The sequence below is a fragment of the Abrus precatorius genome, unplaced genomic scaffold, assembly GCF_003935025.1.
Source record: "Abrus precatorius isolate BTA unplaced genomic scaffold, Abrus_2018 Scaffold5, whole genome shotgun sequence".
NCBI classification, from domain to species: Eukaryota; Viridiplantae; Streptophyta; class Magnoliopsida; order Fabales; family Fabaceae; genus Abrus; species Abrus precatorius.
In genome coordinates, this window is record NW_020874395.1 from 11980971 (window position 1) to 12002908 (window position 21938).

Genomic DNA, 21938 nt, shown 5'->3' on the forward strand with positions numbered 1-21938 from the left:
TAATTTTAAAAATTAAATGTATATTAAATTAATTTTTAATTTAAATTAATTTTTAAATAATTTAATATTTTAAATTCATTTTTAAAATTAAATTTTTTTATTCATCTAAATTTATTATCTCACGTCGTAATTTATTAAACATTTATACTATATCAGTTTATCAATTTTTTTTAATGATTATATTTTATGACTAATATTTTTTATTAACATTAATTTTTATAATTAAAATTAAATACTTAAAATGTAATTATTATATTAAAAATATAATAAATATTTTAAAATTAATAATAATTATTATTTTTATTTTAAAATTTATTTTTAAAATATTATAACATAATATTTTTATTATTATTTAATATTATTTATATTTATTTTTTAATTTAAAATTTTATCGTCAACTTTTTTTATTATTAATATTACTAAAGTCATTTTAAAATGCCTCATTCAATGTAATGATGTATAATAAATAAATTTTATCTTACAAATTAAATTTATAAATGTATTAAAAATTATTTTTATTTTAAAATTAAATTTAAAACTAATTTAAGTAAAATTAAATTTAAAATTAACTTAACTTAAAATATTAAATTTAAAGTTAATTTCAATAAAAATTAAAGTAAAAATTTATTTTAAACTAAATCTAAATTTTAAAAGTAGTTAAACTAATTTTAAAATTAAAATAGATTAGTTTAAAATTTAATATATAATTAATATGTGTAGTGAATTGATAATGTAAAATAAAAAATATAAATTTAATTTAATACAATTTAAAATAATTTTTTATTATTAATTGATTCAAATATATACAAATATAATTTTATATTAATTATAATAAAATTTAATTATTTTTATATAGTAATTCAATAATAGTTTTAAAAAGATTTATAATATATTTTATCGAATTTAAAATTAGTTTTAAACTAAATATAATTTAAAAATAATTTTAAATTAATTTTGAAAAAGTAAAATATATTTGTTTAAAATTCAATTCATATATATTAGTTTTGTGAAAATCTAATCGTAGCCACCCTGCTTGCAATGCCCGGTTCGGTTCTCTTCCCTTAGTCAAGAAATTGGTGACTAGCATTGTGCTACTTCTTTCTCATTCCTCATTTGCGTTTCTCTGTTTTTCTATCTTTTTGATTAATATACTTTCTGCACTGTTTCTAAATCCTTAACGCTTTCCTTGGACATAGGTACAATGTTGTTGTCAAGGTTAAGGTTTGGTGTGTCTGTGGCTGTAGCTCCTTTCATTCCAAAGTTTCCTCCTTTTGTTCTTTGGTATCCTGCAGGGGCAAGGTTCTACTCCCCATCTCATGATGATGCTGTTCACTCGTTCATTCGCATGCTCCACTTGCGTTCTATCCCACCTATTTTCCATTTTAACAAGATTTTAGGATTCCTTGCAAAGACCAAGCACTACCACACTGTTGTTTCCCTTTTTCATGAATTGGAGATGAAGGGAATATTGCCAGACATTTTTACTCTCAGCATCCTCATCAACTGTTTCTGTCACTTGGGTCGTATGAATTTTGCTTTTTCTGCATTAGCCAAGATTCTGAAGAGGGGTTATCGCCTAAATGCCATAACCTTAACAGCACTCATGAAAGGTCTCTGTCTAAATGGTGAGGTTAAGAAAGCTCTGCACTTCCATGATGATGTGGTTGCTCAAGGCTTTCACTTGGACCAAGTTAGTTATGGGACGTTGATCAATGGGTTGTGTAAAATAGGAGAAACAAGAGCTGCTGTCCAGTTCCTAAGGAAGATTGAAGGGCAATTGGTTAAGCCTAATGTGGTAATGTATAACACAATAATTGATAGCCTATGCAAAAGTAAACATGTTGATGCCTCTGATTTATATTCTGAAATGGTTGTTAAGAGAATTTCTCCTAATGCTATCACTTACACTAGTCTAATGTATGGCTTTTTCATTATAGACCGTTTGAAAGAAGCAATTGGTTTGTTAAATGAAATGATATTGAAAAACATGAATCCAGATGTTTATACCTTTAGCATATTGGTTGATGCATTATGTAAGGAAGGACGGGTGAAAGAAGCTAAACATGTGTTAGCTGTGATGATAAAAGCATGTATAAAACCTAATGTTGTTACCTATAGTTCGTTGATAGATGGGTATTGCTTAGTTAATGAAGTCAAGAATGCAAAATATGTTTTCAATGCTATGGCCCAAAGCGGAGTGGCACCTGATGTTTGCAGCTATAACATCATGATTACTGGGTTTTGTAAGAAAAATATGGTAGATGAAGCCATGAATCTCTTTAAAGAAATGCATCGTATAAATATGATCCCTGATACGATAACTTATAGTTCTCTTGTGGATGGTTTGTGTAAATCAGGGAGAATATCTTATGCTTGGGAGCTCATTGATGAAATGCATGATAGATGTAAAGCTGCTAATGTAATCACCTATAATTCTTTATTAGATGCTTTTTGCAAAAACAATCATCTAGACACAGCAATTGCATTATTCAAGAAAATCTGTCACCAGATGATCCAGCCAAATGTGTACACATACACAATACTTCTTGATGGACTGTGCAAAGGTGGAAGACTTAAGAATGCACAAGAGCTTTTTCAGCATCTTTTGATCAAGGGCTATCAACTAAATGTTTGGACATATACTGTTATGATCAATGGGCTTTGTAAAAAGGGTTTGTTTGATGACGCATTGGCGTTATTGTCAAAAATGGTAGACAGTGGTTGCATCCCAAATGCTATAACCTTTGAAATAATTATTCGTGCTCTCTTTGACAAAGGCGAGAATGACCAGAGAAACTTCTCTGTGAAATGATTGTTCTAGCATTATTGTAAGAGTGAAACCGGGTGAGTTGCTTTCTACTAACTGATAAATAATTAGCTCATTTAAAGCAAAAAGTAGTCATTTTTCATTTTCTTCTTCATATAAACTATCCCTAACCTACTTTCTATTGATTTTATATGCACATGTGTTGCGATGAATCAATTTCTCAAATCTACTGATAGTATTTTTCAATTTTTTCATTCAAATTTGACTAAATCATATTTCATACTGCATGTGGGCTTTGCGGTGAAAAGTTTCAGTCAGTTTAGCTTCTTCTCTTGTTTTACTAGGATATTTTTCTATCATTCTGTATTTCTTTAACACTTAGCTCAACAAAAATATAGAAATTGTTAAAGCTTTTCTAGTGGCCACTTCATTTTCTTTTCACACTAAACCACTGATAGGATGAATACTACAAGATGTATTAATTTGACAATATGTTATAGAATTAGCATGAGATTCCTCATGGGGTACTTTAACTTATCCATGTTAGGAAAAAATGGTCTTTGGTTCCTACTTTATTTCTGTTTATTTCAAGGGATGGTGGGATTTTAAGGTGCTGGGCTAAGGTAATTTCTGTGGTAGATGCTGACTGATTATTGGTTAATTAACAAAGATCACAGAATTTAGTTTGTACCAGTTAATAAATACCAACAGACTAACATTGCGGAATTGATGGTTATACTTTGCATATTCTATGACTAGTAGATATTTTCATCATGCAAACAAAAACTGTGTTGAGTTTCAGTAAATTTTTCATTTTACAAGGAATTTTTCAATTCTTATCAGGTGGTGAATCCAACCTACTTATGCTTTAAGCTACCTCTCACACTGAGTTTGGAGGAAGGGGCTATGATTTGGAGAGATGGTTGTGGCCATGCAAATATTAGTCTGGACTGTAGACAGAAATCTGAAGGGAGTGCTTCACTTTATGTTGCTTCACCGTGTTCTTCCATATGGGGAATGCTTATCACTTATTGCTCTCTGGTATAAACTCTCCAAAACCAAATTTATCTGTTTATATATATATACAAATGTATACCTACAACCAAAACTTTTCCTGATCAACTTGTGATCTTTATTTTCATTTTTTCCGTACCATTTTCAATTAATCTGTTTCATGTTGGTGTCAGGTGAAAACTTTTAGTCTGATTAATTTGTCCCCTTATATTTCTCCTATCATTTTATGTGCATGGCATTCAGCTCAACAAAATTTGTTAAAGCTCGGTAGTGGCTCCCTCAATTTGTTTTTTCATACTCCACCACTAATTGGATGAAGATGTCTTCTAAATTGTATGGCTTTGTAAATGTTGATCTTCAGACTGACTCCATCGGCAGATCTGAATCTGTATAAATCTCAAATTCAACAGGGTTCTAGTATAGATCATGTCACATGCCTTTTCCCGGTAGAAATATTACAATACAAGCAAAGATCGCTAACCACATTCAGTTTGGAAATTCAGAAGTTGTATTACTTGGACAGTTTGTTACTGTACTACCTTGAGATTCCTCAAGGGATCCTTCAATTTGTACATAGTAAATGTTATCATGTTACAAACTGTATCTTTAAGTTGAGTGCCATAGAACTTTTCTCTGTTGAAGAAATTCTTCATTTCTACACTTTGGTGGCGCATCCAACCAATTTATGCTTTAATCTAGCTGACTATGTGAGCTTGGACGAAGGAGCTGTATTCAATCAGAACCACTTTGTTGCCATGCAAATGTCAGTCCAGATCAATGCTAGAAATGTCTACTGTAAGGGAACCTATTTTAGAAAGTTTTATTTTATCTCAAAATGTGAAAACACTTCATCCCAAAACAAACAGGACCTTAGTTGTGGTGAATGAGTTTTATATAATATTACTGTAAATCTACGCCGAATAGCTAGCCTTAAGGTGGTTAAACTTTGCATGCAAAAAGGGGGAAAAAGATAGATAGATAAATAAATAGTATGTTCTTTTATACCTTGGTTATAATATATGGTTAATTTAATGTGTATCACATTGGTTACATGACAGTTCTATTCATTTGTTGACTGATTATAACAACTAAAGGAGATGATGTTGTTTTGGCTGCCATTGGTCAATTTCACAGCCAAGATCTGATAAATTCATTTTGCTAAATCCCTTTTTTTTTCTTCCTAAATCCGTTTCTGTTTTGCTTTTTTTTTTTTTTAATGAAAATGAAAAACTGTTTGGTCCAGTTTAAGTAAGCTTAAGGATAAGTCTCTGTAAAAGAAGAATAATAATATAAAAAATTAATAAAATTCTTTTAATAAGTTAAAATTAACTGATATTTTTCTATTTTTTAGAACGTAATCTTATTTAAGTTTTATAAAACTTAAAAATATAAATTATTTTTAATTTATAAAAAAGGTTTTATTAATTTCTTATATTATTTTTTTCTTATAAGAACTTATTCATAAGTTCATTTAAAACAGGGCTTTTGTCTTCTTTTATAAGTTACTTTTTTGTTAGCTTCATTTAACTTTTTGCTTTAACTTTACTATTTACAAGCATTTTGATTAAAGAGACTGAATTTCATAGTCATGTGCACACTCCATGTTTTAATATAAAATTAATAAAAATAAAAAAGTAGTAAATAAATTTTGTTTAAAAGTAACATATAAGAGAAAATGGCATGTGAAAAAAAATTTCACATCAACTGCAATCACAAACTATGACTGAAGATTAGTCATCTCTTAAGTTTGAAGCTATTGAACTCTCAAATTCAATCTATTTTCTAGATAAATTCTTTCTGTTTTTTAAGTTTTATTTTTCAATTTTTTTTCCTTTGAGTAAAATTAGTTGTGGTTCTATTTTGTTATTTCTTTTTAATAACAATTACATTGTCTCTCAATGACGCCCTTCTCAATACATGACAATGCTGATCTTTATTATTATTTCGAAAAGATAATTATGGTGCAACAATATCTCTTATTGCATGGACGGTTTATAAATGAAACTTCGCTCTCTAATCACGGGATTAGGTGATAAATCAAGTTTTACTAGTTTTTGTTTATAATCAAATTATTAAACTAAACACAAGAATAAATGTCGACAAAATAGAACTAACATGGTAATTGTTAAGTTATTGTTAAATTGGTGTGACTATGTATTTGTATCGTTGTGTATATTCAATAACATTTTTAAAATATTTTTTCTTTTTTATTTTCTTATTTTTTTAATTAAGTTTTGTGAGCTAATGGCTGTTAACTTGGAGTTACATTAATCAATTTTTTTTTAAAATGTTAACATTATCCTCAGTTTTTAAGACTCAGTTTAAGCCACTAATAATAATATATTTTTATTATAAAAAAATATTGATCACTTTTTTATAATTTTAATACAATAAATGTTATTTCTCAAAAAAAAAATTTAAAAATATTAATCTAAGTCCTTGGGCTGAATTTAAATACTTAAAAGTAATAATTTTTTATTAAAAAATAGTATTTATCACATTTTTATGACTTTCACATCGTAAATATATACTTATCTAATAAAAGTTTATTATTTTTAAGTACTTAAACTCAATCCTTTTTTAGGTTAACAAAACTTTTATTTATTAAAATATATTAAAAATTATTAGTGAAGCCTGTTAAATTAATATATTGACTCAATTTTTCTAGTTTCAGTAAAGTTTACATAATAGTAAACAATATATTTAAAATAATATATTGTTAACATTTTTTTATATTTAAATTAATTCATTTAAAATCCAACAAGAGGAACTTAAATGTGTTGACTTAATTAATTTGTATGGCTCTAAATATTTGTGACATAACCCTTTATCATAGTGGCTACATGCACATTTATCTTTTCAATGGATCTATGAGGCTTCTCCATGATTTTGTCTCGGTCACTTTTCTCTCACCAAATCTCAAGATCGAAAAAGGGATTCCAAACAGAAGGAAATCAAAGAACATTTGAATAAATACTCATTAACTGATTCCCCTTGAATAGCACAGAGGCAGAGGAAAAAGAAGAACAAATGGAAGAGTGATGAACCAAGAGGAATCAGCTCCTAGGATATCCATAGCATAACTCTAGTATATGCTATTTCTTCACTGGCTTATTCAATCTAATTTGATTATAAAGCTTACAAAGTTCATATACAAAATGCAGTTCAAAGCAGGACATGGACGCATGACAAGAAAGTTTAGTATGCATATAAGTCATGAGGAAGTCCAATGGTGATTTCAAGCAATGTATGAAACTGCTGCTAACTTTTACATAGTATTTACTATTTGCACACACTCCATAATCCCATATTAATGCCAGATAAAGTTATCAGCAAGTATTTACTTAAGAATAAAAAATTAAAAAGTAAAATAATAAAATTTTTCATAAGTTAAAATCAATTAATGTTTCTCTATTTTCTTTTTAAGTTTTCACATTTAACTTTTGTAAAACTTAAAGAAATATAAGTTATTTTTAACTTGCGAGATAATTTTTTTTTTCTTTCTATAAAGACTTGTATAGAAATTTATCACTAGGCCTAAAGTCTAAGCAGTTCTCTTACGTTATTATTTGCAAGTATCTCATCAAAAAGATTTCATATGAAGTTTCAAAAGAGACAAGGTGCAGCCAATTCTCATAAAACTAGAAGGACTTTCCCTTTTAAAAACAAGTTGCACCTATGTGGCGATGTCTAGCTCATTGAAACATCACCAAAGTTGTAAATGGTTAGCCATTGATTGGAGCTTCTTCCCATATGACCTTTTAAATAACAAATACATGTTCATGATCATTTAATGAAGAATATCCGTTATCCTATGTGAAGACAGCCAAACACATGGGAAATGGTTAGCCATTGATTGGAACTTCTTCCCATATGATCTTTAAATTTTGTTCAAGTTTCTCATGGAAGTGTTTGACACAGTTCAATGATTTTAAAATAAGTCTTGAATTTGGACTTGACTTGACTCAATCTGTAAAGCTAGCTCATAAGGTGACTGTACTTCGGCCATATTTGTTTTCTACGTGGGAACTCAACGATAAACAAATGAGTCTTAGAACTTTTCTGAGAAACTTGTGATTGAAGCAACCTATAAAATATCAAATCAAAACTAAAAGCAGTAGTTCTCCTGTGAATGATGTTGCTGTAAATTAACATCTTGACTTGTATAGCAAAAGCATGTAGAAAGAAAGGCAATTTGTGTTGAGGGATGTGGCAGAAAACCAGAGGAAAAGAGGAAAAACAGTGATTGAGAAAACTCTGAATTTGATTGAAAAGGAAAAGGTGATTACACAAAAGCCATATGTTGTTTATTATATATGTTCAGCAAAGACCTAACCAATTACCAACTAACTAAATAATCTCCAAAAACTAAAGGTATGTTTGGAAGTTTGATTTTGGAGATAAAAAGAAGGGGAGGTTAAGATTTCCATTTCTACTACATATTCTTAAATTCAATAAATTTTTAGAATAAAATAAATAAAATGAAAGATTAGCATGAATTTAATGAGTTAATCTTCCACTTAGATTTATAAACATTGTTTAACTCTCTTAATTTATAAATAAAATATTTACTCTCTCCTTTTCCCTCTCAAATCTAACTACAAACACACTGCGGAATACATATGCAGATGCAACTAATCAAGCAATCAATTTCCTCTCCACGATAGTTACTTTTCAATTTAAACATACAAATCCTGATAGGATTGCATTCAACTTTAAATGATAACAACTTTTGCCCTTTAGCTGAAGTTTATTAGCATGGCACACGTTATCCCATCTTAATTGGTATATCATTAGTGTATTAATTAATAGACTAATTGACTTGTCTCTCCATCACTTTAATATAAGAATTACAAGCAAATTCTTTATATATGGTCAGCTTGTAAGAAACTAGAAAGTCATATGAGGATATTATGTGAAGAATTTTAGAGTATGTTTGAGTGGAAGGTTTTGGAGAGAATGGGAGAAAATATATTTTTAATTTTAAATTAAAAGAATTATATATTATTTATGATAATAAATGTATAATATTTTTTATTTTAAAAAATATTAATTTTAAATCTATTTATTTAAAATACAAAATTTATTTTTTTTACTCGTGTTCTAAACTTTTCTTTTCAAACAACCTTTTAAAAGAAATTATTAAAATAGTTTTAGTGATAAATAATATGATAATTTAAATTTTGGCCTAGTTCAATAACATCACATGGTCTGATTAGCTAATTTACTTAATAAGATAAGACTTGTTATTATTGATTTCAGGCAATTTCTTTTTTATGTGTGTTATATGAATTATATTTATATATTATTGCTCAAATTGTTAAGGTTTTATTCAAATTTATTAGCCATATAATAAATTATATCTATAAAAATTTAATTTTTTTATCAAACTCAATAATATTGTATAATCTGTATAACCGATTTATGGGATTGATTGATATTGTTGTTGTATTAGTGATATAACCAAAAAAAAAAAAAAAATTGTCCTTAGAAAGTTATATAATAATTGTCCACATTCATAAAGTACGGAAGGCAAACAATGAATCAAATCAATTTTTGTTTTTTCTAAATCGTGTAAATGAGAAGTTCTCTGACTATAAACGCATTAAACTGTGTTTTCTTTTGTGCTAGTTTTTGCTCAAAATTACTAGCACTAATGGTACAATTAAACAATTGCTAGAATTATGACTAATTTCTTCCTTATTGTCCCATTCAATATCTAAATTCAATGTGCCAAGTTTTACAGTGTACAATCAGCTTCTTTGGCAGTCATATATTTGTGATATGATGTGAGGCATTTTAGAAGGATTAAAAAATAATATAGATGATCAATTACTGAATAAGATGGTACAAAAGACAAGCAATCATGGATGATAGTGCAAAAAAAGTTGCCTTAGCGAGCTGTACTGCAAAAGGAAACTAAGGTCCAGGCCACATCAACTTTGCAAGGAAATCTTGCAATGAGTTATAAAAATCTATAAATGCGGAATATGTTTGAAATCAAAAGGCATAATAGAGAAATAAAAGCCTAATACTTGCTGAACTAGGATACATCTAAAGCAGACACACATAAAGGAAAAATAAAAGGTTAAAGATATGGTATGAGAATGAGACTCTTGTGCTAAGAAAGGGCCATGCCACTCAGCAATCTTGATATGATAAAAAATACCCTGATTTTGGTCACAACTTCTTTTCTTCACTTCTCTTATTTAAAGTACTTAAGAATCTGAAATAGTTGGTATGGACCAAATAAAGCTTTCTGACCCTTGGCTATTAGGAATCTGCAATTTATGAGCATCAAAACTGTACAATTGTCAGCCAAAGAAAAACATCGGTTAGTGGATATTCATAGCATAACCTTCAAGCATATGCCAATGTTTCAGTGGTTTATTCCATCTTCTTTGCTATAAAAGACTGATCAAGTGTCACACACATAAATCATAGGCAGATCAAGACACAAGCACCAATTCAAGTTGAAAAACTTTCTTCAATAAGCAAATCAGCAATAGGGCACCTCTCTCCTGGCAAGTAAACACTTACTATTTTTGGAGCTGCCTATGTTTAGCTATCAAAATTCAGTGTCAATAACTTGCCAAAGGAGAGTTGCCCTGTAGCTGCTTTAGCTTAATCTCATGGAATGGTAGCAGATAAAAGGTAATCTATGGTTAAAGGAAATGTATGCCTTCAGTTTTAGTGTCTTAAATATTGATGAGTTAGTTCAAGGGAAGTTCTTTTTTTAAAATTATATTTATTATATTACATTTCTCTTTTGTGAGATGCCAGTTTTCCATCAATGTGCTTAAGGGTATTTTTAATTCTCCTCTTAAGCAATAAAATGTAGTTTTCTAAAGTTATGAAAATAACAATTTGTTGCAACTATTAAAGTAGGTTTTATTTTCTTTTGAAAAAAATGTATAAAGATGTATGCTGGTCTGTATATTTTGCTTGATTGTGTTCTGAGTTTAGGCAAGTCTTCTTTTCACCTTCACAATGTTCACATCATCTGGAATCACTTGCATAGAAATTTATGTTTGGATTAAATGAATTTATTATTTGGATTGTTTGAAGATAAATAAAATGGAATGTAAATGAAAGTTGCATACATCTTTGTTTCTCATTCTCTAACACCAGATGTGGGATGTAACTTTCTCTTCTTGTCATAAAAATATTCAAATAATAATAACTTTATTATATTTTATTTCTCTCTATTCCAAAATTGATAAGAAAAAAAAAAACAGTAAACAGCTATCTAGCAGGTGTCTCAAATTCCCAAACCCAAAGTTGATAAATCCCCTAGAAGCTTCCTTGAATCTCAATCAATGCCTCTTGTTTAAGGAAGAAGTGTTACTTGTTTGTTGCTTTCTTCTAAAAATAGAATTGGATTTTAAATCTTATTAAGGAGTGTCATCACATATTGGTTAAGTAGTCTTTAATTCATTATATTAAATATTTTTAATAACTTAAAAAGAAGGCATTTTTATGTATCAAAGAAGATGAAGATAATGAGGTATATGATAATGAAAAAAACTGAGAGTTGACAAGTTGAGAAGGAAAATATATTTCTATTAGATTGAATTAAATGAAAAATAAGTTCTAAATTTATACATTTGTAAGACACAGCTAACAAATATAATTAACTAATTCAGTTACTATCACAAGTCATGTTAACTATCATTAGTTATTCTTAACTTGGCTTAGTGAGTTATTTTTAAAGAAATTTTATTTATTTTGTATATTAATTTTTTTATAAAGACTTTTCTAAAATTATATAATTTTCTCCATTAAAAGTTTAATATGTTAGCTGGAGTAATTTCTTCTTTAAAATTTGACAAGATCACAGTTTTTTTGGGGTTTAGGATTGGTGAAGAGGATGAGATTGTGATTTTTATGTAACAAGAATTTGAACTTTGACCTTTACATTTCATCTCTATAACTTTATCACTAAGCTAGCAACAAGGAATGAAATTTGACAAGATCTCAAGGATAGAGTTTAGCATAAGAATGGGCCTCATAGCTTAATTCAAGAAAAAAAGAAAACTTATGGGCCTTAAAGAAGACAAAATTTCACTAAGTCAGGGATATACTAAACTAAAGGTCATTTGGAACGAGTTATATGCCCATAAATAAAGTTACACTTACACTTGTGGGGGCATTAAGGAATTTTTTTTTTTAATATTCATTAGTATATTATGTCATTTTAAAAGGGTTTAATTTTTTTTTCTCAAGTTAAGGTCAATTAATTTTAATGGAACACATCCTTCCCATAAAAAAGGTTTTCAATCTTTTAAAACTAGGAGAAAAATTTAAAGAAATTGACAACATTTTTGCTTCATCATCAATCAAGTTACGTGGTTTTCCCCCTAATTACAAGCCAAAATCTAAACACATGTGCAATCTAGACAAATGACTCTAATACTAGAGTTGGGTCATATAAAGAAGCTTAAATTATGAGCAATTCTTTCAAGTAGACTTAAACACAACACCTAACTCAAAGCTTTAAAATTATTGAGTTATAGGACCTTTTATAAATTTCTCAATTTTTTCATTCTTATCTAATGTAAAATTTCTTTACTCATAGTTAACTTTTACCGAGTGCCTAAGGCATAAATTATTGAAAACTTTGTAAACAAACATTACATGCTATATATATTTCAAACTCTCATTGCTAGCTTCACGTTATTTAGGCAGATGATTAATTAATCAAAGTTGATTAATATTTGGATTATATAGTGATAATATTACTAGACTAATAATTACCTAACACTCTTTCTTTGCAATATATGCCTCAATCTTCTCTTAGAACGAGAACATTAATTATTAGTAATTTAGTACAAAAGGACACTTTAAAGAACTGTTTTTAATCCTGCTTACCTCTTCAAAATAACATTAGTTTAGTACTCACCAAAAAATATAATATTAGTTAAGTAGTTGATCTTATTAGTAGCAAAAGAGTTATAAAGTGGCTGACTTTTTAGGGGTGTTTAGAGTTCAATGAACCAATGGCTAGCATGAAGATCATATATTAATTGCTAATTGCTAAATTAATATATAGCATTTAAATTGCTAAACGTTTTTTTTTCAATATTAAATTCAATATTCTGCACATTAACAACTAACACTTCTCATGAGAATAAAAGGTTGAGATGTTTAATATGGATTACTAAATTGATGTGATGGGTATGGGTTTTAATGTAGGAAGAAATGTATGTCACGCATACATGATTAGCCGCATTCTATAAGGTGACTTTTTGAGCTTATCTAATTAATACAACTCGGTTTAGATTATCAAGCAAGAAACAAAAGAAAGAAAATAAAATATAAAAAAATCAAATTAAATATAAGCTAGTTGTGAAACTTTCTTTTTAATTAATGTATCCTTTATTTAATAGAAACTAGATTTTAAATCCGGTGCTATATACTGATTAATAAAATTAATTTTATTTGTAATAGTTAATAATAAATTTTCTATAAAAAAATATTATTAGTAATTATTTTAAAATATATTAAAATAATAAATTATAAATTTAATTAAAATGTATTAATAGTGTAAATATTTTTCATATTATCATTTAATCATATATTACTATATCAATAAAAATTATTAATTTTTATGATTATTTTAAAATTCATATTTGTATTGTAAATGTATATTAATAATACATAAAAAAAAACATCCACATATTATTTTATATTTAATTTTTAAAACTGTCTTAAGATTAACTTTATAATATAAAAGTACATTAATTATAAATGAAAGAGAATAGATTTAAAGTGTTTAAAGGACTATATTCTATATTGCATAAAGATTAATTTATATCATGTTTAAAGAAATGACTTTTTTTAGAATAAAAATTAAAAAATATTAAGGGATAGATATTTTTGTTCATAAATAGATTAAATATAATATAATTCAATTTAATTTTGTCACAATAAATATATATTACCATAAATTATAATATTTTAAATATATATATATATATATATATAATTTCTAATATTATGTTATTGTCTTTATTTTGATTAATGCACCTGTATATATACAATAGTTGAAGAGAGAGAAATATGAAAATGAAGATAATTTTTTTAATTAATTCTATAATTTTAACTTAAAGAAATATATATATATATATATATATATTAAAATTTAATAAAAATATTAATAATAGACAGTATTGACCGTATGTATCTATTTTAATATCGATAGAATTATTTATTAATACAATACATTATATTATTAATATAAAATCATATTAAAAAAATACTATTTAATATTTATTAGATAAAGATTATACGAATGAAATAAATACTATATTTTACTTTGAGTATATGACTCTCTTTTTAACAGTCATTGAATTACTATTATCAGCTATAAACGATCATATGATCATACGTGCCATTTGTTTCAGCTATATGTTTTGCAAAGACAGAGAAATGAGGAAAAGGAGAAAACCTATATGATTTCTTTTTTTAATTTAAAGTTACCGTGCCCCAATTTTACTAAAAAAACCGAAGAAGGAAGTGAAAATGATTAGACCAAAAGATCAAAGGAGTTGAATTAAAATAATTTCCATAGAAAATTTAGTAAAGCTATGCTGTAATTACACCCTTAAGGATACCAAGCTAATGAACTTAAGGAACCACAGTTCTTATCTCATACTGAAAAGTGACCTATTGAAAATCAAGGCCTTGTAAAATTCACTAAGAAATTTGTTACAATCTTAAATGAGATCAACTCATGATTGCACAACTGATTCTGCATGCTCTTTTTCATCTGTTCCCCACATCTGATTCTTCTTTCTTGCATAGCATGCAATTCTGCGTGTTTCCCAATAATTGCATCCACTTTAAGGTCAATAAAATTCACTTTGTGTTCCTTTTGAATAAGGGCCTTTCCTTGTCATAACCGTACTTCAGATTATATATTGGCTGTTGTCGTATTGAGCCCACTATCCTCCCCCATATTATACACAATGCCATACATTAATCATCCAAGCTCTATCCTAGCAAAATAATAATGCAACCCATGATTTTGGAAAATTAGATTTATATAATGAGCGAGTAAACTCAGTCAATATATTCAATTCCACAGAAAAAGTTAAAAACTTTATTGAATAGGACAATATCCCACTTCTGCTTTTTCTCTGAAATTGGACCTCTTAAATAATGATAGCTTAAATAAAGACCATTTTGGCGTCCACTCAACTTTTACACTCACTCACCAACCATGATCAGGTCTCAATGTTCAACCACACCAAAAAATTTCTTGGATTAACTCTTAGCATTAAATAAAAAACTCTGCTTATAATAATCCTTTTCTAGTACCTGCCTTAGTTACTTATATGTATTTGACAACTAAATCATGACCTCAGTTCTAATATTACATACTGCAAAAGAGAGTTTGGTTTGAAGCTATTAATAGTAGTTGATAATGGAGTGCAATTTCTATTTTTGGTCACGGATAGTATGTGTATGACCATCATTTATCTTTCTAGAGCCACACACAAATCTCTCATCATTGTCTATGTCAAATTCATGGTCTTCTATAATTAGAGATAATCGCTTGTAATAATTTAATAAAATGGACAAATCAGACTAACCAAAAGAACAAAAACAATTGAGTATTGGAAGGGGGAGGAGCAATACACAAAAGTACAACTTAGCGAACACTTCAATTACGTGCAACAAGAAATATTTAATTTTTTAAATAGCACTTGAAAGGGAATTTCAAGAAGTATACATTACCATCATCAAGCCAAATTGAATGGTTCAGATTGATTGGCCAGTAAGAAATAGTATTAACAGGTCAACTTGGCATGCAAGACCAAGTCCGAGTTGTATTACATGACCTTTTCCCTAGTTCACCACACATTTGCCGTATTAGCCAGCTACATCCAAACACAAATACTATAAACAAAAAGAGAAATATTCTGTAGTTATCTGTATGTGCTTTTCTTTTATGCCGAATGGCAAAAAAATACCAAGTGAAGAAATCCAATAGCTGGAGAAATGTCAAACTTTTACATATAAACCAAACTAGCCGATACAAAGAAGGATCAAAAAAGAAAATGCAGACCCTTGGCCAAAATGAGGCCTCCCAAGCATGCCCTCAATGTTGTTGCAGCTGCAGAACCCCATTTTTCAACTCACCAACAAGACATAACACAACATCAAAACTCAGAAACAGTTCTGCTGACTGTCGCCACAGCTTCGCAGTTACAACAACATCATCTATATTCCCAAACACTCAATTCACCAACCATGAGTCCCTTCCATCACTTCAAGAATCATTCAATGAATTTACCAAAGTGTACCCTCAGTATTCTGAGACTGAACAAGTTGACCATGTTAGAGCCAAAGAATATTTCCACCTCTCAGTCTCCAACCAAACTTGCCTTGATTACATTGGCATTGGACTCTTCTCCTACTCCCAACTTCAACACCATCACACATCAAAAACCCAACTTGCCTCATCTTCAAGTACTCAAACATCCCATTATTCAGATATTCCCTTCTTCAGTATATGCTGCAAAACTGGGAGTTTGAAGACTTTGCTGCTTCATGGTGGACAAGACTCAAAATTTGAGGCTGCAATGAGAAGAAGAATCATGGGTTTTCTCAACATATCTGAAAATGATTACTACATGGTTTTCACAGCAAATAGAACCTCAGCTTTTAAACTTGTGGCAGATTCATACCAATTTCAATCTAGTGAGAGGCTTTTGACAGTTTATGACTACGAAAGCGAGGCTGTGGAAGCAATGCTTAGTTCCTCAAAGAAGAGAGGAGCCAGGGCCATGTCAGCGAAGTTCTCATGGCCAAGGCTAAGAATTCAGACAGAAAAATTGAGGAAATTGATTGTGAGTAAGAGAAAGAAGAAGAAAAGAAAGGGCCTTTTTGTTTTCCCACTTCTTTCAAGAGTAACAGGAGCAAGATATCCTTATCTGTGGTTGAGCATAGCACAGGAGAATGGTTGGCATGTGTTGGTTGATGCATGTGCATTGGGACCAAAAGACATGGACTGTTTTGGCCTCTCTCTATTTCAACCAGACTTTCTTATTTGCTCTTTTTATAAAATCTTTGGGGAAAACCCTTCTGGATTTGGATGCCTTTTTGTCAAGAAATCAGCTATTTCCATCTTGGAATCTTCTTCTTGCGCAGGAATTGTGAACCTTTTACCAGAAAAGCAGCCTCATCAACTATCACATGATTCTTCTGGCACTGACATAGAACATGAACACAAATCAATGCCAATCTTAAATGAAGAGAAACCATGTTCTTTGACATCTTTCTCAGGTCCAATACAAACTAAACAGTCTGAAATAGGTGAAGAAGAACCACCTGAGCCAAAAACTCCTCAAAATTCTGAAATTGAGGAGGAACAAGAGCCAGTTCAGATTCAAACACTTAAGAAAGAGAATGTCCAAGAAAGTGAAAATGAGAGCTTTGACATTCAATGCAGGTGCTTAAATCAAGTGGATTCTTTAGGATTGATTCTTATCACGAACCGGGCAAGGTACCTTATAAACTGGCTGGTAAACTCAATGTTGAAGCTTAAACATCCTAACACACACGGGGTTCCTCTAGTGAAGATTTATGGTCCAAAAGTGAAATTTGATAGAGGGCCTGCATTGGCATTCAATATATTTGATTGGAAAGGTGAGAAGGTTGAGCCTGTTCTTATTCAGAAACTTGCTGATAGAAGTAACATTTCTATCAGCTATGCATTCCTGCATCATATTTGGTTTGCCGATAAGTATGCAGAAGAAAAGGGAACAGTGCTACAAACCAAAGTAGTTGGAGGCCAAGGAGTGACAACCAACAAGAAGAAAGATGGAGATAATGTTGGAATCACTGTGGTCACTGCTGCATTAGGCTTCCTTGCTAATTTTGAAGATATCTATAAGCTTTGGGCTTTTGTGGCAAGGTTCCTTGATGCTGACTTTGTGGAGAAAGAGAGGTGGAGATATACTGCTCTCAATCAGAAAACAGTTGAGGTTTAATTAATTTCTATTGGTTTTCATTTATTTTTCTGGATTGTGGATGTTAGAAGAGTCTATAAAGTGTGAATTCGGCTGAAAATTTCATGCATAGGGAAATTTTATTCTTCAAGGAAAAACAGGATTACTTACCCTATTCATTAATTTGTGGATTTAGATTCATAAACTATGTGGATAAATCATTATGTGAAATATAGTTTCTTTCCATTTTATTTCTTTCCTGTTTATGTAGTGTTATTGTCCTGCATATGAATTCTGGCAGGTCCATAACTCTATAGTGGACATTGACGGGTAATAAATTTACAGCAAAAAAATTGGACTCAAAATCTATTTCAAGGGGAAAAAAAGTTCCAGCAGAAAAAAAATATAAACAACACTGACATTTCTGTTTATGAGAAAGTTATGGTCACCTCCTTCAGCTAGGTTAGTTTTGCAGTGGTTTCTGGCCTATCAAAAGGAAATTCTGAAGCGCTTCACCTTATCTAGAATAAAGCGAGTAAATACCCATCTTAATCTGCAGAGAGAATAGAAGAGAGTGAAAATGATTTCTATATTCATTGATACACACCTAGTAAACACTAATACATATATACACACGAGTTAACAAATGGGCCCAATGGGACTCACTACTCTAAAGGTATCTACATTAACACTTTCCCTATAGCTTAGAGCACAGAGATTATATGTACTCAGCCTGTTACAAATGAAACCAAAGAGAACTTCTAAGGGACTTAGTGAGAATGTCAGCTAACTGGTCATTGGTACCACTAACATAGCTAATGACAGTACAACCTGAGAGCATTTTTTCATTTATAAAATGAAAGTCTAGTTCATTTGAGAGACTGGTAAACTTTAATTCAATTGCTTAATCCCATGAGTTTACGTGTGACCAAAGTCAACTGTCAAAGCTCAATATTCTGCCTCAGCACTAGATCTGGCTACAACCTCCTACTTTTGCCTCTTCCATAAGATTACCTCCAACTAGAACACAATATCCTTAAGTAAACCATCTATCAAAAGGGGATCCAGCCCAATCACCATCTGAATAACCAACTATCAGAATACGACTCTTGTTCTCATATAATAGACCTTGACTAGGAGGTCCCTTGATATGCATCAAAATTCAAATGGCTATAACTCACTGACTGTCATAAGGAGACTGGAGAAACTAATTCATCACTGAAACAGCAAATGAAATGTCAAGTCGTGTGATAGTGAGGTAATTCAACTTTCCAACCAACCTCCAATACTTTCCAGGATCAACAAGAGGCTCCCCTAATTCCCCTTGTCCTGGAAGATGGTTAATCTTAGGACCCAAAGAAGTATCTGATGGTTTACAGTCTAAAAATATTAGTTTCTTCTAGGATATCCAAAGCATACTTCCTCCAAGAGACAATAGTGCCAGAATCAGATTGAGCAATTTCAACAGCCAAAAAATATTTGAGCAAGCCCAAGTCTTTAGTTAAAAGTGATGAAAATAAGTGTCGTTTCAATTTGTCAATGCCATTCTAATTATAACCTGTTCAAACAATATCATAAAAATAAACAACTAGATAAATGCATTATCCTGAGCAGTTGTGTCAGTAGAAGCCTGTGTGATCAGATTCACATTGAGTCATTCCAAATTCCTAAACGGCAGCACTAAACCTTCCAAATCAAGCACAAGGATATTGCTTGAAGTTATAAAGATAGTGGTGGAGTTTGCAAACCAAATTAGACTCCCCCTGAGCAATAAAACAAGGTTACTCCATATAAATCTCTTCATGAGGTTCACCATGAAGGAAATAATTTTTAACGTCAAGTTGAGACAAAGGCCAAAAGAACGCATGGCAGCCATGGACAAGAATAAACGAACAAATAACATCTTAGTAACTAGAGAGAAAGTGTCATAATTATCTTGCACAAGGATATTGCTTTAAGTTATAAAGATAGTGGTGGAGTTTGCAAACCAAATTAGACTCCCCTAAGCAATAAAACGAGGTTACTCCATATAAATCCCTTCTTGATGTTCACCATGAAGGAAATAATTTTTAAAGTCAAGTATACAAAGGCCAAAAGAACGCACGGCAGCCATGGCCAAGAATAAATGAACAAATAAGATCTTAGTAACTAGAGAGAAAGTGTCATAATTATCTTGGCCATAAACATGACTGTATCCATTGCAATTAGATGGACCTTGAGACGATCAACTTGACCATCAGAACCAACTTTCACAGCATATATCAATTACAAGAGTTTTGCCTAGAGGAACAGTAACCAACTTCCAAGAACCATTAGCATGAAGGATAGTCAAAGAGCCGACTGCTTTCAAATTTTAAGATTGGAGCCCCTCTTTAAAGTATAGATACAGACCGTTAATCTTAAATTTGAAATTGATTTTTTTTTTGAGTTTTTTATTGTAAAATAAATTAATTTATTATTACGTTTAAATTAAAATTTAGAATTGATTTTTGTGTGAGTTGTTTTTATTTTTATCATAAATTAAAATTGAATCTTGAGTTTATATATTTAGTGTTAACCAAACAATCCATATCTACATGGAATAAACACAAGAAAGTAGGAAAAAAAGAGAACAAATTAATAGAATTATTTTTAATATTAATAGAGAGAAAAAGAAAGAAAGAGAGAATGGATGATTCACCGTTAACAAAGAGAAGAAATATAATGAAGAAGTACTAACACAAAAGTAAAAAAAAAAACTAATTTGTTAGCGTAAAGAGGATGAAAAAAGTAGACTAATAGAAAATGAAGAGGTACCTATAGATAGGAAAAAAAAATCAATTTGTTAGCTCAGAGAAGATGAAGAGAACATAAGAGAATAAAGAGTAAAAAAGATTAAGTTTATTAGTTAAGAAGAAAAAATGCGCTGAACGTGTTTCATTTTAATAATATTAGATAATAATTTTTTATTAACTGCTCTCCAAGAATGAGATATGCTCTCTAATATGTGACTTTAGAGAGTAGTTAATAAAGAACGCTTTCAAATGACTTTAGAGAGCGGATAATAGAGAAGTATAGTTCTGAGAGCGGTTAACAGAAAACTGCTCTTTCAGAAGTATAGAGCTGAGAGCGGTTAATAGAAAATCACTCTCTAAATATATAGTTACAAAACAGTTTTTATTAATCGTTGTCTAAGTTAGCACTCCAAAAGCTTATTTCTTACATAGTACTCGGTTGAACAAGGACAGATGGGAAGACAAATAATGACAGCTAAGAAAGGTTTAAATAGGATAGAGTAAGAGACCTTATGTCATGAAGAGTAGAAAATGACATACAATTGATAAGATAACATGCGGTGATAACTACATCTCGATAAAAGCGCAAGCACATTGTTTCAAAGAAGAAAGGTGCTACTTGTAATGTGATTTTTGTAAAATATATCTCAAATAGTAAACCTTTTAAACATGTAATGTGATATTATTTCCAATTTTAACCTCAAAATCTTTTTATTTTATTTTTGTTTAAATTGTAATGCATTTGTCATCTTTCTATTCAAATGAAAACTCTTTAATTATAATCTTTGCTTTCAAATATCAAGGTTAGATTTAATATTTTTCCTTAACTCGTCAACCAGAACTGCGTTATACGCAAAAGAAACATGACGTAAACTTATTTTTATATGAAAATTTTTAGTTGCTTCTCCCAACGATTTTGAAGAAACACTTGTAGTTAACTTCATTACATGTATTTGTATAACTTTGATCTAAGCTACAAAAACACTTTATTCTTTCTAACTTTTTCAACAATTCTCTTAGCAAACAATTACATATTTTTTATCTAAGTCAATAAAAATTATATATTTTATACTTTCTTAAAATATTTATTATTTTTGCTGCAACTTTTTTGACAAAATAAATTTAATTCTCTCCAATTTTAGTCTGTTATCTTAATTCATTCATGCTCAATTACCTTTTCTTATAATTTCATAAGTTTATATTTATATAGTTAAAATAATTTTAAATACTTCTCTTATTCTTATATATTGGAACTAAAGTATTATTTCTCTACTCATTTAACATTTTTTTAGAATTAAATCTCTTAAAGTAGCTTAGTGAGTCAAATGATTCATTGTGTTTTTCTATATATATTTTTAAACTTCAATAAAATACTATTAGGATCAATAACTTTATCATTACTCATCATCTTAACAAATTCTATTA

The 21938-nt window shown here is 29.5% G+C and overlaps 1 protein-coding gene and 1 pseudogene across 1 annotated transcript; both read left to right on the plus strand.

The window, feature by feature from the left end:
• The first annotated feature begins 1201 nt into the window (after positions 1-1201).
• On the plus strand, positions 1202-2832 carry LOC113867911 (annotated as a pseudogene).
• A 12717-nt stretch (positions 2833-15549) lies between these two features.
• Positions 15550-17781, plus strand: LOC113867925. Its single transcript, XM_027503436.1, has one exon. The coding sequence runs from the start codon at positions 15745-15747 to the stop codon at positions 17779-17781; it is 2037 nt and encodes a 678-aa protein (XP_027359237.1). The 5' UTR covers positions 15550-15744.
• The last annotated feature ends 4157 nt before the right edge of the window (positions 17782-21938 follow it).

Excerpts from the sequence above, each read along its gene's own strand:
- LOC113867925 (XM_027503436.1), top strand. The coding sequence starts at position 15,745 with ATGGCAAAAAAATACCAAGTGAAGAAATCCAATAGCTGGAGAAATGTC.